The 20,501-nt window shown below is 42.9% G+C and overlaps 1 protein-coding gene across 4 annotated transcripts in view; it reads left to right on the top strand.

The window, feature by feature from the left end:
• Window positions 1–20,501, top strand: part of NSMAF (neutral sphingomyelinase activation associated factor) — a 62,638-nt gene that overhangs the window by 5,713 nt on the left and 36,424 nt on the right. For 2 of the 4 annotated variants that reach the window (XM_061571926.1, XM_061571923.1), the window contains exons 3-16: window positions 643–721; window positions 853–920; window positions 2,486–2,522; window positions 3,216–3,266; window positions 6,202–6,270; window positions 7,996–8,043; window positions 9,077–9,129; window positions 9,717–9,846; window positions 10,040–10,111; window positions 11,823–11,931; window positions 16,196–16,372; window positions 17,409–17,488; window positions 19,032–19,125; window positions 20,095–20,158. In XM_061571926.1, coding sequence (XP_061427910.1) covers window positions 643–721; window positions 853–920; window positions 2,486–2,522; window positions 3,216–3,266; window positions 6,202–6,270; window positions 7,996–8,043; window positions 9,077–9,129; window positions 9,717–9,846; window positions 10,040–10,111; window positions 11,823–11,931; window positions 16,196–16,372; window positions 17,409–17,488; window positions 19,032–19,125; window positions 20,095–20,158 — 1,131 coding nt within the window. Of the gene's footprint in view, window positions 1–642; window positions 722–852; window positions 921–2,485; window positions 2,523–3,215; window positions 3,267–6,201; window positions 6,271–7,995; window positions 8,044–9,076; window positions 9,130–9,716; window positions 9,847–10,039; window positions 10,112–11,822; window positions 11,932–14,465; window positions 14,811–16,195; window positions 16,373–17,408; window positions 17,489–19,031; window positions 19,126–20,094; window positions 20,159–20,501 lie in introns of those variants that run through there. The other 2 variants (XM_061571927.1, XM_061571928.1) reach the window with 2 other exon arrangements.

Here is a 20,501-nt window from a genome sequence, read left to right as displayed (position 1 = left end):
CAGCAGGTAATATGTGAAGTACTTGAATGTTGCCTTTCATTTATTATTGAGTTCAGTTTTCCAAAAGCACTCCAACTTGCTCTTGTCCACCGCTTGATTTCATTATATTGATCCCGGTATGCCTTCAATAACTGCCTTTTTTTTAGATGAACCGATCAAATGTGCTCATGTGCAGGACTGACAGCGGGTCGTCGTAACGCGAGCCGTGAGAGATGGTGACGGTTTGGGGCGGGGGGGGAGGCCTTTATCCATCATTCGATAGATAGTAGCCGAGGATGATTTTATGACGTTACATTTTACTTCAAGAGTTTGGGGGAAAAAAAAGCTGAAAAAACTGAGAAAAATATAGTCACATTATCAACGGGATGCTAAATAAGTCAACGAAATGAATAGATTTTTTCAATCCATGAAACATCATAATTGCTGGTGGGTAGATTTACACACTTGGTATTAATCGTTTCGCATAAACACGCCATTCCACTACAACCAATAAACAGATCCTTTTGAAAGTGGTGTTTTAATAATTCACAGGCTGTGTATCTGGTTAATTGCTGTGTGTGGAGCCCAAATAGGTCTCAAGTTGCCATTTTCTTGCAATAACTAATTAAGATTTGTTTGTGTTTGCAACATTTTTCCCCCCAGAAAAGTGAAAGGTTCATTTAAGATTTGCTCCAAGTCCTTGGTGTTTGAGCCAGAGAGCATTAAAGAGCCCATAGTTAAGGTAAGCATCAAGTTTTAATTAACTCGTAATAATTTTACTTTATTTGCGACCAATTATGTAACATTGTGGTTTTGGTATAGTAATAGCAGAGTAGTATGTGACATTGTGCTAATGTAATTGTTTGTTTTCAGTTTTCCATAAAGGACTGCACCAAGATTGAAGAAATTGGCTTTGTAAATACCTTGAACCCATTTGATGAGTGAGTTGCGTTGTGCTATCTATCAATATATGATTTTGAAAATACATTCAGTTTCCTGTTCTCGATGCCAAGTGTACTTTCCTTACCAAAGTCTGTGATTTGCAATGCAATTCCTTTTATTCATGCCAAGGTGGGTGGGTGCTTGCTATGTCCTGTGGGTCCTATTTACCCGTATTTTTTTCTATCCCAATAACTCGTTGGCTGCAAGAAGTGCGTAAAATACGTCCATATGGGCAACACTTTTGTCAATCCGCTGCTGGATGTGGGCCGAGCCATGCCAGTGCGGTTTAAGGCTTATTTGACCATACTTTACCACGCCGGTCAGCGCAGGTAAATGAAGGCACGGGGCATAGTTGTGGACGCATACGAGTACAGTACAACATGGCTTTTGCTGGGCCCTACCCACCTTCACCACCTTGCACGTGTCAGTGTGGTGCAAAATAGTTACCCAATCCCCTATGACTAGCATGGAGGAGGTCTTCCTCCAGCAGTGGATTGTTAAAGGGCTGTAAGTTATTTGTTATTTTTACTACCTTGGGTATATCTAATTGGTTAATGTAAACTCTGCAGCCACCTAGCTTCTACACATGTCACATTGCTAAAGGAAATAATCGATTTCTTGAATCAGATTATTTATCCTTGAGGAATCTGAGCTATGAAGCTTTTTACAGATGTCCAGAAGGGGCATGGGGTCAGCGAGTTGCAACAACAAAAGATACACGGCACACGATAGGAGTGCAAAGTAAAGGGAAATCTAAGCAAGTCACAAAATATTAAAAAATAAAGTAAATCTATTGTATCAAGGCAACGATACAATCTAATATTGACGCTTCACGATTTCTACCAGTCGTGTTCATTGTTACCTATTTGCGGTGAAACGTTAATTAAACTCGTAGAGGCAGCTTTTGTTTTTGGCACCACACCATTTTAATGTACGATTTGCAAGACTTGATACTTTAGGACTTGCATTCCAAAGATTGCCAGTTTGATTAGACTTCCTGGCTTTGCCGTTGATACAATGGGGCAAGTTTCTTAAATCTCCCTTCCCCACTGCCTCCATCCACTCGGCAGAAAAAGTGAGGTCCACTACAAATAGTCCATCAGTAGGTCTTGTGTTGGTTGGAGTAAATTATGGGTTCAGATCGCCCCCCCCCATCCCCCAAGTTGTCTGGCCAGTATGGAAGAGTAGGCCAAATCACTCGAAAGGTTTTCAAGAGCTGGTCTAGTTGCTTCCACTCAGATGGAGGCTGAGCAAGCAGTTGCAGCGCTGCACGTGTACCCTTTTACGACCAGGGATATTAATGTGATAGGATCTATCCTAGCACCCTAGGCATGTGACTCTTGGGGAATTGATTTGAACGCTTATGGCTCGTATGGACGTTGTCATTTCCTACTGCATACAGCTGTGGGCTTTGTTCGTGTAATCGGTGATGCTTTTTTGTCGGTTATTGTGCCAACATATTTATATATATATATATATTTTAAGCAAACATGGTGATTGCACTGTTGTGAACAGTGTAAATCTTAATCGTCTTAAAGCGTTTTTTGTTTCCCCTACATTTCAGACCGAAAGGATCTGGCTGTGGATTGGTTTGTAAGCAGGTAATGATGTTTTTACTTCTCGTTTCATCACTTATGTGGTTACTTGCCTATGAAGTAGTTGCTATCACGTTCAGATGATGATAAAAAACCTCCATTTAACATTTCACGGGGAAGTGATGGTGCACAGGTTTGCGCACCACTGCTTTAGACCCAGTGACCCGAGGCTGATCCCTGGCCACGGCTAGCATCGATGGTGTTTTATGTCTGAACCATCCATGCGCTATCCATTCACCAAACCTGCCCCCGAGCAGCAGCATGATGATGAAGTGCGGTCAAACAATCCCCACGACCACCACGGCAATGCCAGGCTTTCGTCCAGCCGTGGAATGACACGTGCCTCGGAATCGTAATACGTCGAAAAATTAATGTTAAATTTGCGAGCACGATCACATACGTGTTGCATACGGCGACATGTGTAACTGCACGAGCTTTTCGGTTTCCAAAAATCCTAAATCCACCCCAATGGTCACACATCATCCTCATGTACGCAACAAATTATTTGATACTGCTGCGTTTGCAGTGGTGCACGAAAAGCAAAACTATCCAGCGCATTTGTCAACACTGCCTTGTGCAAGGAGAGGATGCAATGCGCAGTGGCTCTTCAGAGCACATGGAGAAGCCAGAGTGAGTTTTTTTATCTCTTGAGCGGGAGCTCTTTATGGTTGTAATTTTTTTTTTTCCCCATGCTCTCAGGTCTTGGAAATCAAGAAAGGAAATGAAATTGCACCATACATATCAAGCCGTGTGAGTAAGGGGGAATTTATTCTATTTCCTGCATTTGACAGTGCACACTTTCACTTCCAGACATGCCGAGTGTCGGAGCACTATACAGGCAATTCTGAGAACCCCTGTATTTGAATCTGGGCTACCAACTACGATTGAACCGAGTTTTAAAGTGTCGATGGTCTTGGCTTGGTCACCAATAAACACACAAATCATAATGTGTTTTTTTTTGCATAAATGTGCTCCATTTAATGCTGGTGATTTTAGATAAGTTTTTGCCCCTTGTATGGATAAATAAGCTACTGAAGCTTTCTGCTAATTGTGAGAGTTCGAAATTAATTCGACTCGTAACAGTGGTGTGATTGGAATTAAATAATTACGTGTGTGAATATATTCATGTTGCATGTGGATTATGATGGCTATTCAATTTCCTTCTTAACCGGTGGGTCTTTCGGTGCTGGTAAGGGGCTTCAAATTAAATTTAATTACTAAATATAACACGTGTTGCTCACGGTTTGGGGCTTTCTCTCCTGATAACCATGCCACCAAAAATTGCATTGAGCCTCCTTCTGTTGTTCTCTACACCTGTAAAATTGAACAACTTCCCAGTGTTGGTGGCTAACCCCAACAATTTGCCATGTGTGGGTTTATTGTGGGGCGTTCATGTGGGATGTGCTTTAATCGGGTGTCAAAATATAACCTCCGACTGTTGAACATTGAACCAGACCTTTCACTTATTTTGGTCGGTACAAGGTTGGTGAATCATCACCCTTGTATAGTAACAGTCGCACGGTTGGGTAAAGGAACTCCAAATTTAGCAAAACACTGCCTAAAAATATCAATAGCGCTATAGTTAGTCAGATTTGGAGACTGCACTTGACACCATGGGTTCTCCATATGAGAATTGCATAAGTTTTCTCATGAACCGTTTTTAAATTGGCATGAATAGTTATGCTAATCAAAGGAGTTACCAAATGGACTAATTTATATTACAAACAACATTATAAAATGTTGATCGCACATTACAACGTTGAAAAGACAACTTGTTGAAGACCACACACGTCTTCAATAAGTTGTCTCTGCCAATAATTTTATTACGTTCATGTCTTTAACAGTGCAGGGCATAACCAAAATGTAGTGGATGCATTATTTTTGGGTGGCCGGTAGATAATAAAAACAACTGCTGGAGAATCGGATAACGTTGAATGGCAGATAGTTCTGCCACGTGTTTTTTCGGGTCGTACTGAAAACGCACGGCACGATGTCCCACCGTTTTTTTTCCCACAGTGGTGGGAACTTCAGGAACCGTATTTAAGGTTGGTACCTGAATAAGCCCTCGGCACATCGAAGAAGTAGTCTGAATTTCTGCCGACAAGTTGCGTGGCACCACAATACCTTGCCGATCTCGTCAAGGAGCATAAACCATCGCGCAAACTCCGGTCATCCTCGTGGCTTCTTGCGAAACATCGAACAAAGACGGTCGCAGCATCGTGCGCTTTCAGATTGTGCTTCTGCGGCCGTCTGCAACGTTCTTCCGATATTCGGAAGCAACTGTGGATCTATGCACTTTTAAATCCTCTAGATTGAAAACTAACTTATTTTAGAACTGCCTTATTGTGTTTGTCCTTGCCTCGCACCTCCGATTAGCACAATTGGCTATGTACGGTGCACAACAAGTTCATAGATACGTATGCAATCCAACCGCGCATAGGAGCGTTAAATATCGCAATGGAAAGAACCTACGCAGTGTGGCGCTGTATGGTGTGTTTTATGTGTAATAGGTTGAGGAAATATGGTTATGGTTCCTGAGATTGAATGACACAGAAATTCGTGTTCTGAGCATGATTGATCAATTTAGGCACTGGGAATAAGAGTTGGGGAAAGTGGATATGACACGTGTAATTTGATATCCTGTGAAGAGTTTATGTAGAAAAGCCATGCTATTTGGAAACGCTCATTTGCATATAAGAAAAAATGTAATAGTGACACGGTTCTTTTAAAATTGTCTTTCTAATATATAGGTTATTAATTTTTTCCTGAACTTTACATGGGTCCTTGATAATATTTTAGGGCAAGGTCACCTCCTATATAACCATTTAATTCAGATTCATTACTGTTCAATAAAAAAGTGTCACGGTAGCAATAATCAGAAATAGCACCCGGATACAATTGTAGCCGTCTACATTAAATTCTAAGAGATTGATTTTGTATGAGTGTCTGTCGGACACAACACTTGAGTCATATCCATCCAACATCGTGGAGAAAGGCTTTTGTTGATGTGCCATGTACAATATATAACCTTTAACCTTGTTAAATAAAAAAACGAGCAGAACATGTTTCTGCTAATCTTCTTAATAGGTTTTGTGAACCCTTAAACTCTTCCCATCACACTTAGTCTGCTGGGTTGACAGTTGCAACCTTGTTTTGCCAAATGAATAAAGATGTGGGAAACGTAAAGTTTCCCTGGCGTTTTCTATTACCCACATTATCTTGACCCAATTTTTTTAAACCTGAGAGCTTGATTTGCATTTGGGGGATACACAGTATCCGAAAAACCTACTGATGAGATTTATTGTAGGATGGTGATACAAACAAAAACACTTAAGGATTTACGGTTGCCTTATTCTTAAGATTTTTAACACTCTGGAAAGTAAGACGCACCCAAACTTGTGACCTGGTGTTATAAAAAAAAATTCTGTTCTCGCACACGTATACCTACTGGGATTAGAATGCACACTCCAACTTTTACTTTTAAATACCTTGGGGGTGGAGGGGGAAGGGTGTCTGTGTGAACTTCTTTCGCACTGCATTTAGCCTACCATGCTAATCGGAGTTGTGGGGGAAGGACAAATAAAAGAGTGCGTCCTTATGATCCAGAGAATATGGTACGATTTTTCTGGGTTGTAAAACGATAAAGTGCAATATTTTTGTTTTATTCTTGCTCTCACTCTCATAGGGAAGCCAAGAGTATGAGTTTTATTTTGAACATGGAGACCCCGAGGATATATTGCACACCATCCATCAGGTGAGCCACCCACTGTCGGGACCTTTATCTGAAACAAGTCATCCTTACCATAAGCATCTGTTTTTAATTAATTATCCGTCGGTTAAACTTTGAGCCCTACTCTACGATGGCAGTAACTCCAGCGAATTGGGGAAGAGAGGCTTGGAACGCAAGTATTGGCATACTGCCCAAAAGGACTTTTTATTTTAATTGCTCAAGGGCCATGATTTTCTTTTTGGTTGCAAACGCACAATTGGGACCCTCTCTGAAAAAGAGTCGCGTCTCGGTGACGATTGCCTGGATATTTAAGCGGAATGCGAGCATAGTACAGGTAGTCTTCTACTTACGATGGAGATGTGTTACGACGACCCCATCGTAAGTCTAAAATATCGTAAGTCGAAGATGGCCTCGCCTACCCAGGAGAAAAAAATACACGCGCTAACACCGAGACAACTTGACTCCGTCAACCGCTGGTGAGAGTGAGACATCACACAAGGCGGGAGATGCGTACATCCCAGCAGCGTCCCAACGTACAGTATCGTACCTCGTACACTGCTGCGTTTGCCTGCCGCACGAAATTTAAAATATTTAAAAATTTTGTCGTATCGCCATCGTAAGATCGAAATATCGGAAGTCGGACCATCGTAACTCGGACTCTGTACTACAATTATCTTCGTCAGCCATTATGTACAGCTTGGTGAAGGTCTCCCTCCGTTGTTAGCTTCACTCGTAGTCATGCGATGCTGTAATTCAGTAGTCTTATAACAAGGTGACGTTGACTCTAAACCAGCAAACATGGTCCAAAGAAAATTAATGTTTATTAGTTCCAAACGTGCTGTAGAATACATGAGATTCATGAGGTAATAAACCAACATTATTATCACACTTGCGTTGGCTTGTTATGTCGAGGAATGAACATGCACTTATTAAGTTATTCATCTTTTAGAAGAAAACCAATTATCCAATTGTTTGCCAAAACCAACTCCATCAGATTTTGCTTCATGTCCTAAAACTGTGACATTCATGTTTGAACACTTTTTTTCGTGGAGTAAATTTTTCATACGCAATTGTGCGTAAACACTTGCATGCTGTCTTGTGCGTTTTTACGATACGTTTTAAATATGTTGTGCTTCCCCCTCACCTCCGATGAGCATGGTTGGTTACATACGGTGCGAAAGAAGTTCAACTACATGCATACAAATTCTTTTTAGTTTTGAAGCTTTCGTGACTGCAATGATTCATACTCTTAGTTCTTTCGGTAAAATAAAATTAATAAAATAATAAAATTACTTTATTTTTATTAATTTTAATTTCATTTTTTACCTACGTGACTTTACCGAAAGACCTAAGAGTGTGTATACAAATGTATCGCGTAGAGTTTACGATTTTGTGCTGTGGTTCTCTGATGTGCTTTCGTGGTTGTACCGTGTGTTACTGGGTATGATGCCTGCGCTGGGAGCTTCTTCTTTGTGAGCTAAAAAAAATTGCGTAGCTTTGACTGAAGCTGTCCAGGGGAACTTAATTTTTTATTCTGTTTCTGAATAGTCTCCCAGCGCGTGCGGCGTTGGAAACTGTTCTTGCATGTCGCTGGACAACATGCCGCGGCACGATCCGAAAAACCGCGATCGGAGAACCGTGTTTGAACATCTCTTAGTCTCTCGTGGAATGTTTTTCATTTGGTAGGGGGGATGGTTGGGGGGGTAACATTTAAATTTAACGTTAGGAGTTTTGTTTCCTTGCTCGCAGCTGCACAGAGCATCACAGTTGGAAAAGCTTGGAGATCAAGCCGCAATGGTAACTTCCCTTTCCAATAATACAACTTTCGTGCACACACATGTTGCACGCTTCCTGTAACAAATGACTACATTTGCATTCTCACATTTGTATCCCTGACTCAATTTAGATCGACTAGTTTTTGTTCTTGCAGTCAATTGGAGTTCCACGATTTTAGTCTGACATTCCAGATACTTTTTTGTAAAGCTGTGATTTTAATAATTTAGCATTGTCGTGTAGTGGCTATTTATTTCGAACCAATTAGAACTTTTGGTTTGTGAGAACATCCCACGACACCATGGCGCCATGCGTACTGTGATGGAAGTACTTTGTATCCATGTTGGGATGGTGACGGTGCAATCCACTTGGTGAATGTGTCTAACCATTCACCTATTTCATAAAACAAACCCTATTTGCTAACACTTGATAATTAACTTCAAAAATGTCACCCCAAGTTTTAAATTATTAGTACGATAATGAGATTTTGACCGAAGCTGCCCAATTTGTGGAACTGCCCTTGTATAAACAATTAAATGTCTGTGATCGGATTGATCGTAACTATTCTATATCTTAAGTCTATAAAAGATTCCCGATCTTTTTTTTTACTATAATTATTTGCCACGTTTATCTTGTCTTGATTCTGTTCATACCTTTGCCATTCCTTTTTCGTTTGTTTCGTGGTTTTTGTCAAATCTACAAATCTCGTTTGTATTGTCTCGTTTATGCTGTCAGTGTCTTTTTCGTACCGTCGTCTCGCTAATGTGTGTTTTTTATAATGTCTGGTTTGTTCTGATGGTTGCATTTGTACTGCCATGTTCAGGCTTTTTGTTATGAGCCATATGAACATCATGGAAATATCGTAATATATTCACGATTTTAGAAATGACATGCATTCAGTGCATGTCCTGTGAGTAAAATAATCAATTCGATCGGTAATTCTGCATTGTTTACATGCCTGCAATAGTCCAGCATTTTGGAAACACAATTGGTCGTTGTATATTTAAACTGGATTTTACTCTTTGAAGACCATAATCTGTTGCCTGCCTTTATTCAGATCACGGCTATATTGCAATCAAGACTTGCCAGGGCTTCGTTCAACAAAACGAGGTGATTTTTTTTTTTCTTATTTGAATAAGTATTCTCTTTTAAACTCCTAGGTGTTTCTTTATTAGCTCGTGCTTGTTTTGAATTGAGCCATGCACTACCGCTAGTTCCCCATGTTTTGGGGGCCACATGCCCAGTGTCCGCCATCAGAAAACTCGGACCAATTTGAATAAAATTGTAAAAAAATATTTTATAATTTAAGCGTTTCATCTTTTCACCACAACTAATATATCCCTTCCCCTATCTCAGCATCACTAACTAACACGCGTGTTTTGTGTGCGTCTTGGCCGTTGTATGGGGATGGTGGTGTAGCATTTAGCGCACTTGCAGCTAACAATGACAATTATCTGAACTGGACCTACCTACTTCCCTAGGTCGACTCGGCCTGAAATGAGTACCTGGTGTGATGTTTAAACATCGCCACTAGGGAGACGAAGACAGCCAGGCATGGTGCTGGCCACCCACGACCTCGTGTACCGTGCCGGCCTTCATAGGTGCTCGCTAACAGCACTTTCCCCAAGAGTCTTAAGGCTATACAGGGGATCTTTGTCTTATCTTGGCGGTTGCCCTTTTTGTTCTGTGCTCTGGAGGCTTGACTTTGCGGACGAGACGGCGTGCGTGGAGAGGGCGGCTGAGATGGTGACGGCGCTGGTCACAAACCCCGGGCACGTGTGTGTGACGGAGTACCACCTCTTCTTTCAGCCGCTCAACTCCTTCCCGGTGAGACCCGCGGGTTCGCTCTCACTGGCTGCCTCGTAATGATACGGCTGCGTAGGTTTACTCGGTTATGCTGCCAGAGTCTTGGTTAAGAAGCTGCCAACTTTGCCAAGACCCCCTTTTTTTCACGTGAGATCTTTGACGTTGCTTTGTATTAAATCGCACAACTCTCGCTGGTGTGCCTTTATACCCGCAGGACCCTGTCTTGAAGATTAAACTCAAGGAAATACGGAGAATCTTCAAGCGGCGACACGGGTTGAGGCCTGTGGTAAGCACAGATTTTTCTACTGCTGAGAAAACAACTTATAGAGATTAGCTCCTTTTTTTTTTCTTTAAGATCGTAAACCTTCGCTGCTTATTGTGCATTCAGCCAACAGCGCTGGCTGCCAACAATGTTATTGTTGCAGTGAAAGTGGAACGGCGTGAACTTTTTTTAAAGGTTACTTTTGAAAATTGAGACGTGTCGGCACCTTGGGTAAAACAAGCCATGGAGGTAATTGGACTCGTTTCGATCAATAGGCTGCTACCCTGCAGACTTCGTCCAACAGCAGACGAAGCCGGGTGAGGTCTGATTGGCAGGAAAAATAATGGTGTCCTTCGCTTATTTCCCCCGCTTAGGATATTTGAATGTTTTGTTTGCATGAGCCCACCAGGCAAAGGCGCACAATTTGTCCTTGAGGTTGTTCCGTTCAGCTGGTGAATTCGTTTTAACTTTGAGATTTGCTCACGAGTTCAACCTTGATCTTGCTTTATGGTAATATCACCGTGCAGCAGAGGTCGCAAACGGGTTTTGATTCCTTACCCGTACCCGGCCGCACCAGGGTCTCAAACGGGTACCCTACCATACCCGATACCCGGCCGGGTATCGGGTAGGGTACGGGTACCCGATTGCGACCTCTGGGATGAAGCCATGTTGCAGGCGCGGGTGGGTTGATTCTAGGAATGTGAATTTTGAGAAGAGACAAGACGTTGGGAAATGAGTGACAGTTACTCACCAGTGACTCACGGTCTACCCGTACCCGGCCGCACCAGGGTCGCAAACGGGTACCTGGGCCGGGTACGGGTAGCCGGGTATCGGGTAGGGTACGGGTATCGGGTACCCGGTTGCGACCTCTGCCGTGCAGTGTTAAAGATGAGAAAAATGGAGAGGATGGGCTTGAGGATCCGAGTGAGCTGGCACCATTGATATGCTGGGTTTCAAATCCAGGCTTCAACTGCCTGTTTATTAAACCATTTGGTGAGTTGATGGTTTTGGCTCCAATGATTGGCCACATAAAAAAAACCCATCACATACCAGCTTTTGAGAATGTTAAGGTTTTTTATTTCCCTGTCACGTGGCAGTGGGTTGACAAAGTGCCGTACGTGTACAATATTTAACTGCTTACCGAATCGTAATAGTGCATGCATTGTGTTTTTTTTTTTTTAGTTGCGGCTTGACTCAAATTTTGCGCCGTCTCAGATGAGTGGCTCAAAAAGCCATGCTCAACTTGCGTCGGCTCTGAGCATTGCCAGCCGTGTTCAGGATTTCCACGAGTCTCGTCCGAGCCGCTTTTGTATCTTTGCAAGCCACTGACTTGAGCCTGCGCTGAACCGCTTGAGGCCAGGCCAAGCTAGAGCTGAGACTAAGAAATGCAGCCCTTATTGCCCAGCAGATATCACATGTGCCTAATAGACATTCGGAGTTCTTCTTGGTTCTTTCGGTAAAGTCACGTAGAAGGGAAATAATAAAATAATAAAAATAAAACATAATAAAATAATTATCTCTGAATTATTTTATTATGTTTTATTTTGATTACTTTATTATTTCCCTTCTACGTGACTTTACCGAAAGAACCAAGAAGATGAATCCCTGCAGTCACGAAAGCTTTAAATCGAAAAAGACATTCGGAGTTATCGATTGAATGTGCTTTCGTCAATGACATTGTGTAACTTTCGTTGTCTGAAGCCTATGCCTTCCTATTCTCTCATTGGGCCCGCAGGGACTCGAGGTGTTTTGCACCGAGAAGGATTTTTGCTCCGACATCTACTTAAAGTTCTACCACAGCAAAGACCGGGATGAAGTCTACTTTTACATCGCTTCCCAGCTTGGTAAGTTGTTGAACGGTGAGCACATTTTAGATGTAGTTAATTGCACCATCAACCAGGCCTCTTTACTGACCTACACTGACCACCCCACAGGCAGGTATGGCCAAACCCCCCCCCCCCCATGAGTGACAGTGTGGGGGAAATCTACATTCAGCAGTGGATTGATAAAGAACTGTAACTTATACAGGAAGGAACAACAGTTCCACACTGCCCACCAGGGATTGTCTGTCTGTCTTTCGTGCATAGCCACGCCCTCGATTTGTATTTCATAGAGCGCTCTACACCATGTGACGCGCCACCCCACGCAGCTTGCGCCGCGTGACACTGATCGCACGAATGCGCTGTCCAACCAAGTTCCTACCTGCCCACTCCGAAGGAACGTGTGTACCCTTTCCGATGACGTACGTGTACATCAAACTTTATCGGTACCGAGGCTCCCACAAGGCCGTGCGGAAGGCGTGTGGTACAGTTTAGCGCCAGCTATCATAGAGTGGTGGTCATGTCGCTACGCCTCTAAATAAAATATAACGCCGAGCTGCTTGAGCGTTCCGAGATTCAGAGGTGAAATGGGACCCCACCCTGCAACTTGCAGACGTTTTGGGACTGGAAAGGTTTAAGTGGCAACCTAGGGGACTAAATACTGTGTGAATGCGATCCGGGACTGCTGACATGCTGAGTTTAAATCCCGGTTTCACTTGGCCTAAGTTTTTTTTTTCATCTTGGACAATTTAGATTGTATTTATGGCCATGCTTTATAATTCACACACCTGGTATGGTACGAATGGAAAGATAAGGAAGGCAATACTCATTCCAAATCGTGGGCAGCCGGGCATGATCTGAGCGATCAGCTCCCACTCAAAATAATCAAGAGTTTAAATCCAGGTCGAGGTTGGTCAACTCGATAACATTTTCTCGCCGCCTATATATAGTGTCGCATTAACTCAAGTTAAATTTTTTAATGGGTAGAATTTACACTGCAGGCTCAGGTGTAAATGGCAGATGATCACGGCTCGACGCATGTTGAAGCGGAAACCACTTTATTTGTTAGTTTGTATTCTGAATTATTGGAATAAACTTAATAAAATCTCGAAATTAGTCAAGCCACAACTTCCCTGTCCCGTGCCAACTACTGCCAAATATTGCTTCCAGTTCCACTTGGATGAATTAGAATGTAAAGCGTTTCCCCAACTAAACAATTTTCGAGTTATAGTTTTATAACTTGCAGTATAAAGGTTGGCTGGAATATGTTTATTGTCACGTTGCTTCCTCTTTGCACACAGCCTTTGCACGGCTCGATGGTTCAAGTGTCATCTCTACGCTTGTTGATGTGGTGGTGGCCTTCACCGGTTGCCTGCACATGGGCGCGTAATATTGATATATTGCATCGCGTGAAGTCTGCCTTGGCACTTATGGGTCTGCTGCAGAATCGTGTTCTTAGTTTGTAGGTGCAACAAAGTGTTTTAATTTCAGTAGTAATAGGTTTTTACCCTTTCAACTGGTACAAAAACTGACACCTTTATACAAGGCATCATGTTTGCAATAACCACAACACAAGCAGTCAAAATGCAAACAAAAATAAACAACTGATGATGATAATGATACCAGTTGAAAGAGTAAAAACCTATTACCATATTTTGCCACTGGTAAATGAGGTCTCGTAGTGTAAATGCTTACCCCGAGCTCTCAATACTCTGATAGTGCGCTGTCTTTGAGTTGTACTCCTTTTGGCGTCATTTGGTCCAACACTAATGGAGACTAGGCTCTAAGAAAACCTGTCTCGGGTGTGGACCAATCGACTTAAAGGGCAGTGCATATCATTATCATCATCATCAGCGTTGTTTCTTTTTGTTTGCATTTTGACTGCTTGTGTTGTGGTTATTGCAAACATGATGCCTTGTATGAAGGTGTCAGTTTTTGTACCAGTTGAAAGGGTTAAAACCTATTACTATATTTTGCCACTGGTAAAAGGTCTCCTAGTGTTTTAATAATTTCACCACGATTCAGGAATTTGCCTGCTTAAAGTTTTGGAATTTATTCCAGAAGCTAAGCGCGAGAGAGTTATTTTATTAATAATACATAAGCCTAGACCAGCATTTGTTTTTGTTGCCAGTGGCAAGTGCTGCGTGTAGTTGGCCATGAAAATCATTTCCACGTGATTTTGTTGGAATGGTTTGGGTTTGTGCTGTATTTTATGCCATTTTTAACCACTTTTTTATAATGAAGTGTTTCAATTGTGGATCCACTTGTGTCAAGAATGAAGCAATGTGGTGACTTGTAGCTGTGGAAGCGCCATAATATTTTATAGTGAACTGCGATGACCAATGCACACAGTGGGTGGTGACCTCGGTAAAATTACTAAGCTCTGGTCTCTCTTCTTCTGATGCCAAGAAGTTGGTCAGCAGTTTTTTTATATAATCTAGAGTGGATTATTGCAAGGCTCTTATGGAATATTTCCAATGGTCTTGTGGCAAAAATTTTTATAAAATGCTGCTGCTCTAATTCTCTATCTAAATCTGTAAATAAATTGGGACGCGTGCTCGCATTCCTCCCAGTTATGGGTGCCATTGGTACCTTTCGTATGAATTAATAGCAGCAGATTTCAAGATCTAATTTTCGATTTGTTATCCTCAATTGTCTGTTAAGATCCAGAGTGGATCTCGTCCCTTCCTCCTCTTAAAGGAGTGAAGGCAGCAGCAGCAGCAGCGGCGTATTTACGATGCGGCGGTCGATGCTTTGGGATTCTTCGCCGCACTCGCAGGCTGCAGAATCTTCGATGTGCCATTTGTGCATCGGGCGGCCGCATCGGCCGTCTCTCTTCCTGATTCGGTTGATGGTTGACCATTGGCGCGCGTGGAAGGTGTTGAAACCGGGAGGTTCGATCGGTAAGGTCTCTGTACGAGATGTTTATTTTTTTACGTCGGTCGCAGTCGAGACTTTTCAATCTTTCGCCTTCATTTTTGTAATTGTGGCGTGGAGTGAGGCTGCTGTGATCCAGAAAGGGTGGTGTGATTTTAGACGAACTGGGTTTATAGCCCGACTGGTATTGATACCGATTTCAACGTTGCACTTTCAGCTTGTACACATACAGCTGTTTTGTTAATCCGCTGCTGGATGATCGCGTCCTCATGCGGTGTGGTTTGTGCGGTTTTTTTATTTAACTGTTACTGTGCTGATGAGTGAGGTTTGGGAGAATATTATGTAGAGTGTACTGCTTGCAGCTTCTCAGTTATGGGTTGAGAAACAAGCCCTGGATTTTCTGACGGGGTTTTGGCCCCCATTTGTGAGCGACACCTTGCTGCCAGAATCCTTAGCTTTTACTGGACATCCGTGAAAAATACTTTTTTTATTCCTCCCATTGGCTTCCTCCAGTATAAATATTCTGAGTGTGAATGCGTTTTGGCCTGGATTTTTCTCTGGGAAGCTCATAACCCTCCCACATTCAATTTATATTACCCCCAGGTTATGAATAAATGAGGGATATGTTTGAATAACTATAGGTAAAATGGGTACGAGGGAAACGTTAATTGAAATATTTTTTTGCCACACTGCGCTCTGCTGATAATACGTCTGCGCATAGGTCTGATGCCTCCCTTTATTTTTTTCCATATTCTAGTCGCCCTTTCAAGCACTATCCAGGCTCGAGTCCAGCTTGGCTTCTGCGACATGACGAGAATGAAATGATTTGGAATGGGTGCCGTGGTCGCGATGTTAACTACCTCGCCTGGTATGCAGGAGGTCGTGGGTTTGATCCCAACCCTGAAGCCTGCTGTATATTTGGAGTTTGCATGTTTGCCCCATGGTCACGTGGATTTTTTTTTCTCCCGGGTTCTCCGTTTTCCCTTAATGTTTAAAATGAATAATCGTTTAGAATATTTGTCTGCTATACATTTCAACGCGATGATAAATAAACTTCGTTGAGCTATCATTTGTGGCCAGGTCGCTTCTGAAAAAGAGCTATGTATCTCAATGGGCCTTCCCGACTAAAATACAAATAGTTCAGTTTTATTTGCTGGTGTTTTAGTGATTTAGGTCACACAGCCCCCACTTTAGCTCCTATTTCCCATTTTTGTTTTCAGTGGTGGCTGGGCTGAGACCATCAACTCCTCTTGAGAACCCCATTTAAATCTCGGTCAGAAGCCTGGTGTCGAACGCAGGCACTGAGCAGTGCCGGTAGCGTGACGCTTTGACCTCACTCACCCGGCAACCTCCTCGCAATGGCGCTGTCGTTTTTGAGTACGTCTTTCCCCCCCCCCTTTTTTCTTTTCAGACAACCACATAGTGGAGCACACCGCAGAGAGCTTCATGATGCAGTGGCAGAGAGGCCTCATCTCCAACTACGACTACCTGCTGCACCTCAACAACCTTGCCGACCGCAGCTGCAACGACCTGTCCCAATACCCCGTCTTCCCATGGGTCCTCAACGACTATAGCAGCCAGGAACTGGGTAAGGCCGTCGATGTCGCTCGCCGTTCGAAGGGCGATTTGATTTTTTTTTTTCTTTTTTCCCCTACCCATCGGTGTGGGGAATGTGTGATGCCTTTGCCGTTCCATGCATCGTCACGAATTCGGGGTAAAAATTATATTATAGATTAATTGTAATTAATGATAGTGCAAGTCATCTTTCGTATGGCTGATGTACATGCAAATAAATGGATTTGCTCTTCAACACACCGGTGTGCTGTACTAGTAACGAAATGGCACGTTCTGTTTACATGACAAACTTTACTAGTTGGATGTGTCGGGTGGTGGCCAGCTTTAACGACACCTTTTTATTTTCACGCAATCTAACCCAAAAAACCTAATAATGGCTTCTCTATTTTCCACCCTTCCTTCTCCCCTTGTTGTCGTCCCCACTCGTTCTAACGCCGCCTTCCCTGTCCCCCAACTCCACTCATCTCATTGCCCTCTTGATCTATTCCATGCATCGTCACCACCATCTCATTTTAGGCACACATCCCGTCCACTCATCTCATTTCATCTCGCCAACCATGTTGTACTATAGTACAGCGTTTTGTCTAAGGCTTGAATGAAATGTATGATAAGATGCTTTTTAAGGTGACCAGTACTGGGCTCGCAAGGCACGAGGAGCCGGGAATTGAAGAGACGTGTAAACACACCCTGGCCTTGCAGTGCGGCGTTGGATTGTGCGGCGACGCGGACATTTGAGAGAGAAAGAATCTCTTCAAGTCTGTAAAGATTTGAGTTGTGGGAGGCATTCATTCGGCAGGGTTGATGATGACCTCGTACAAAGCGCTCGTTGATGATTTGACAACTTCACCAAACGGAGAACCTTCCTGATTTTTAAACACAAGTATCGTAAGACTAATTGGAGCCATCCTAATTACTTTGATTGTTCATGTTGAGAACCAGAAGGCTGCAGGGCAAATTAGTTTAGTTTAATTGTCACTCCAATAGCGTTAACCATAGGACCACAGTGCAGATTATAATGAATACTTTTTCCTGCTGTGCGAATGTTCCAGACTTGAACAATCCGGACTTTTACAGAGACTTGAGCAAGCCCATCGGTGCCCTGAATCCAGAACGGCTGGAGAGATTGCTGGTAAGTTTCTATCGCTCCCGTTTTGTCGGGCATCATTTGTGCATAATAATGTGCGTCCCTTTTTAAATCCTTTATATTAAGTTCACGTGCTTGCTTGCTTGCTTAGGATCGTGCAAATCTTTCGGTCGTTTTTTAACCCACTTCCCGTGATCCAATCGAGCTGGACATTTTGCACACAGACTCGTTGTGTGTGACAATTAATTTTCGTGAAAAAAATTTTTTCCCCAAATTTTACACTGTTTAGGGGAAAAAAATTAAATTGAATTACCATTTGCTTAATGTTGGCAGACAATCATCTGACCCATAGGTGGCAGCCATCTCAAGCCAGAGGACGAGAGGACTCTAGCCGCCCCGATGCCACGCATATAAAGGATTTATAGTGAAAAACTTGGTTTTTACGGGTTAATTTTTTTGTCAATCGGTTGCTGGGTAAAGGCGCGAGGCCATGCCATGTTGATAACGGGGATTATTTGGCCATACGTCACCATGATGATCACTGCTGGTTCATGAAGGGGATGCAGGCTCTGAGACTGGTTCAGATCTTGCGCTACTGATGATGTTATCCGTGGCCGGGAATCAAACTCGCCAGGGGTTTGTGGTACAACGTGTTTAACCGCTTCACCACTGCCTCCTCCATTGGAAACTTGACTGTTACCGAATACTAAATATTGCTATTGTGTGAATTCACTCTTTTGCATGCGAGATGCAAATCTCAAATGTTTCTTGGTTATATATGAATAAAAATGTAGTAGTCAATTTTACATACTGACACCATGTCTTGGCAATATGGTTTCTGTATAAAATTGTACCTGATCAGAATGTGTGTAAAATATTTTTTTTAATGACGATTTTGTGAAAATGTCTGTAGCCTGATGTTGAGACGATATAGCCACAACATACTGGAGAGATAATACACTGCAAATGAGATGAGCAGTACAGATTGCATTCATGAGACAACAAATGAGACTGATTGTACAAACATACATATGGCATCCACAGGGGTATAAATCTACATGGTATGTGGGTTCAATCTTGACTTAAAGCTTTCGTGACTGCAGGAATTCATATTAAAAAAATAGGTATGTGGGTTCTTCTACCACTTCATCCGCGAATTCCATAATTGCTATTAAGTAGGGTTGTCACGAACAGCATTGTACGTGTGTTTACCTTCTGTCGCACCGTACATAGCCGACCGTTCTGAGTGCAATAACATCACAGCTTGCACAGTGTGCTCTAACGTCAATGTACACTGCACAGTGATATCACAACTTTCTCTGCGCCGTGACTTCATAGCGTGTGCTCTGCCGTGCCTGACATTGCAGCTTACGCTGACATGACTGATGCGAACAATGACATCACAACTTGCACTGCATGACATCACAACTTACCCTGTGGTCTGTGACATCGCATCGTACAACGTGACATTGCAGGATTATCGTAATTGCTCGGAGGTCGGGGGAGTTGTGAATTGTTGCGCAGCTGTTCATTAGCGCGATAAATAAATGTGTTTTATCGATTTATAATTTTTTGGCTGGCATTGCAGGAACGATTCCGCGATATGCCCATGGAGCCAAAGTTTTTGTACGGCAGCCACTACTCATCCCCGGGCTATGTTCTCTTCTACCTTGTACGTGTGGGTGAGTAACGCAGGCGGTCGGTGTTTGGTTTTTAAAGTCCATTTTTTTTGTTTTTCCTGTGCGGCGACAGGATCATGCTGTCCAGTAAAAATGTATTTCAATAAACGTTCCCCTCCTACCCATATACCGCCTATGGTTATTCCAGAAAATGTCCCTTTTATTTATTCATAACCTGGGGTTATGTTTAATGGAACGGTGGGGGTTCATGCATTGTTGGTGAACTAGATTCTGAGCTGTGCACAGGAAACTGCAGGCTCCAACGCATTCCCACTCGAGCTCTCGTTCGGAAGTGGGGGAGGAAATCTTTTGGACAAACCATTTGCTCGTTTATTAACCCATCGCTGAGATGTTATTTTAGTAGTACACGTTACATCGCCAGGCGGTGGTGGGCTACGCTGCATGTGGTGGCGATGTTAACTACCTCGCCTGATATGGAGAAGGTCGTGGGTTTGATCTTGACACGAACGCCTGTATATTTGGCGTTTGCGTGTGTATCTCGCCCCGTGGTCACGTGAATTTTTCTCCCGGGTTCTCCGGTTTTTCTCTCCACATTTAGAAGCATGTTTTTAGAGCATTTGGCTGCTATAAATTTCCACGTGATAATCCACTTTGAGCTAGAATTTTTTTTTTTAAATCGCACTTCCATACTTTCGTTATTTATATTTAGTGACTTGCTTACTCCTTTTCACGCTGCAATTTTTTGTTTGCATTGTTGTTGTAACTCACTGACCTGCCCCGACTGGACTTCTGTGAAAATAGCTTCATAGCTCATCGGATTCCTCCTCTAGTTTAAATAAAGCTTCTGATTGTAATGGATATACACGTGACAATGTCTCATCCTACGATGATACGGCTCCATCTTGTCGGTTCATCCCTGCAGTAGTCGCCCTTTCTGGGTGCACTCTGTCTTTGTGTCTGCGTGCGAATGTGTTCATATATTCACTTTGAATTAAAACATTTTCCCTGCAGCGCCGGAACACATGCTGTGTCTACAGAACGGAAAGTTTGACCACGCAGACCGCATGTTTAACAGGTGATATGCCTCCCGCACAAACATTCTTTCTGCTTTTTTTTCATTAATCGCTCTCAATCGATGTTTGATTTTAAATCTAATTGATAGACCCATAGAAGTCTACTCCATGTGGATAGAGTACACTGAAGCCTTTTTAATAGAATGGATTCACGTTTGTGCAAACATTAATTTCAAGTCGTACGCAGCGGAGAGGGGCCGTGCTTCTATGCTGTTGTACAGCAGAGGACAACGTTGCACTGTACTACCATTCCTCCCAAAAGATGTGCACCCTACCTTCACCAGTCCACATTTGCCAATGTAGTGTAGTATGGTCAAATTGCTGCACCCCCCCCTGGACCCTAAC

The sequence above is a fragment of the Lethenteron reissneri genome, chromosome 49 (assembly GCF_015708825.2).
Source record: "Lethenteron reissneri isolate LAM-NWPU_2019-01 chromosome 49, ASM1570882v1, whole genome shotgun sequence".
Classification (NCBI taxonomy): Eukaryota; Metazoa; Chordata; class Hyperoartia; order Petromyzontiformes; family Petromyzontidae; genus Lethenteron; species Lethenteron reissneri.
Note: the sequence above shows the minus strand (reverse complement) of the source record. Positions and strands in the feature narration are given on the sequence as shown.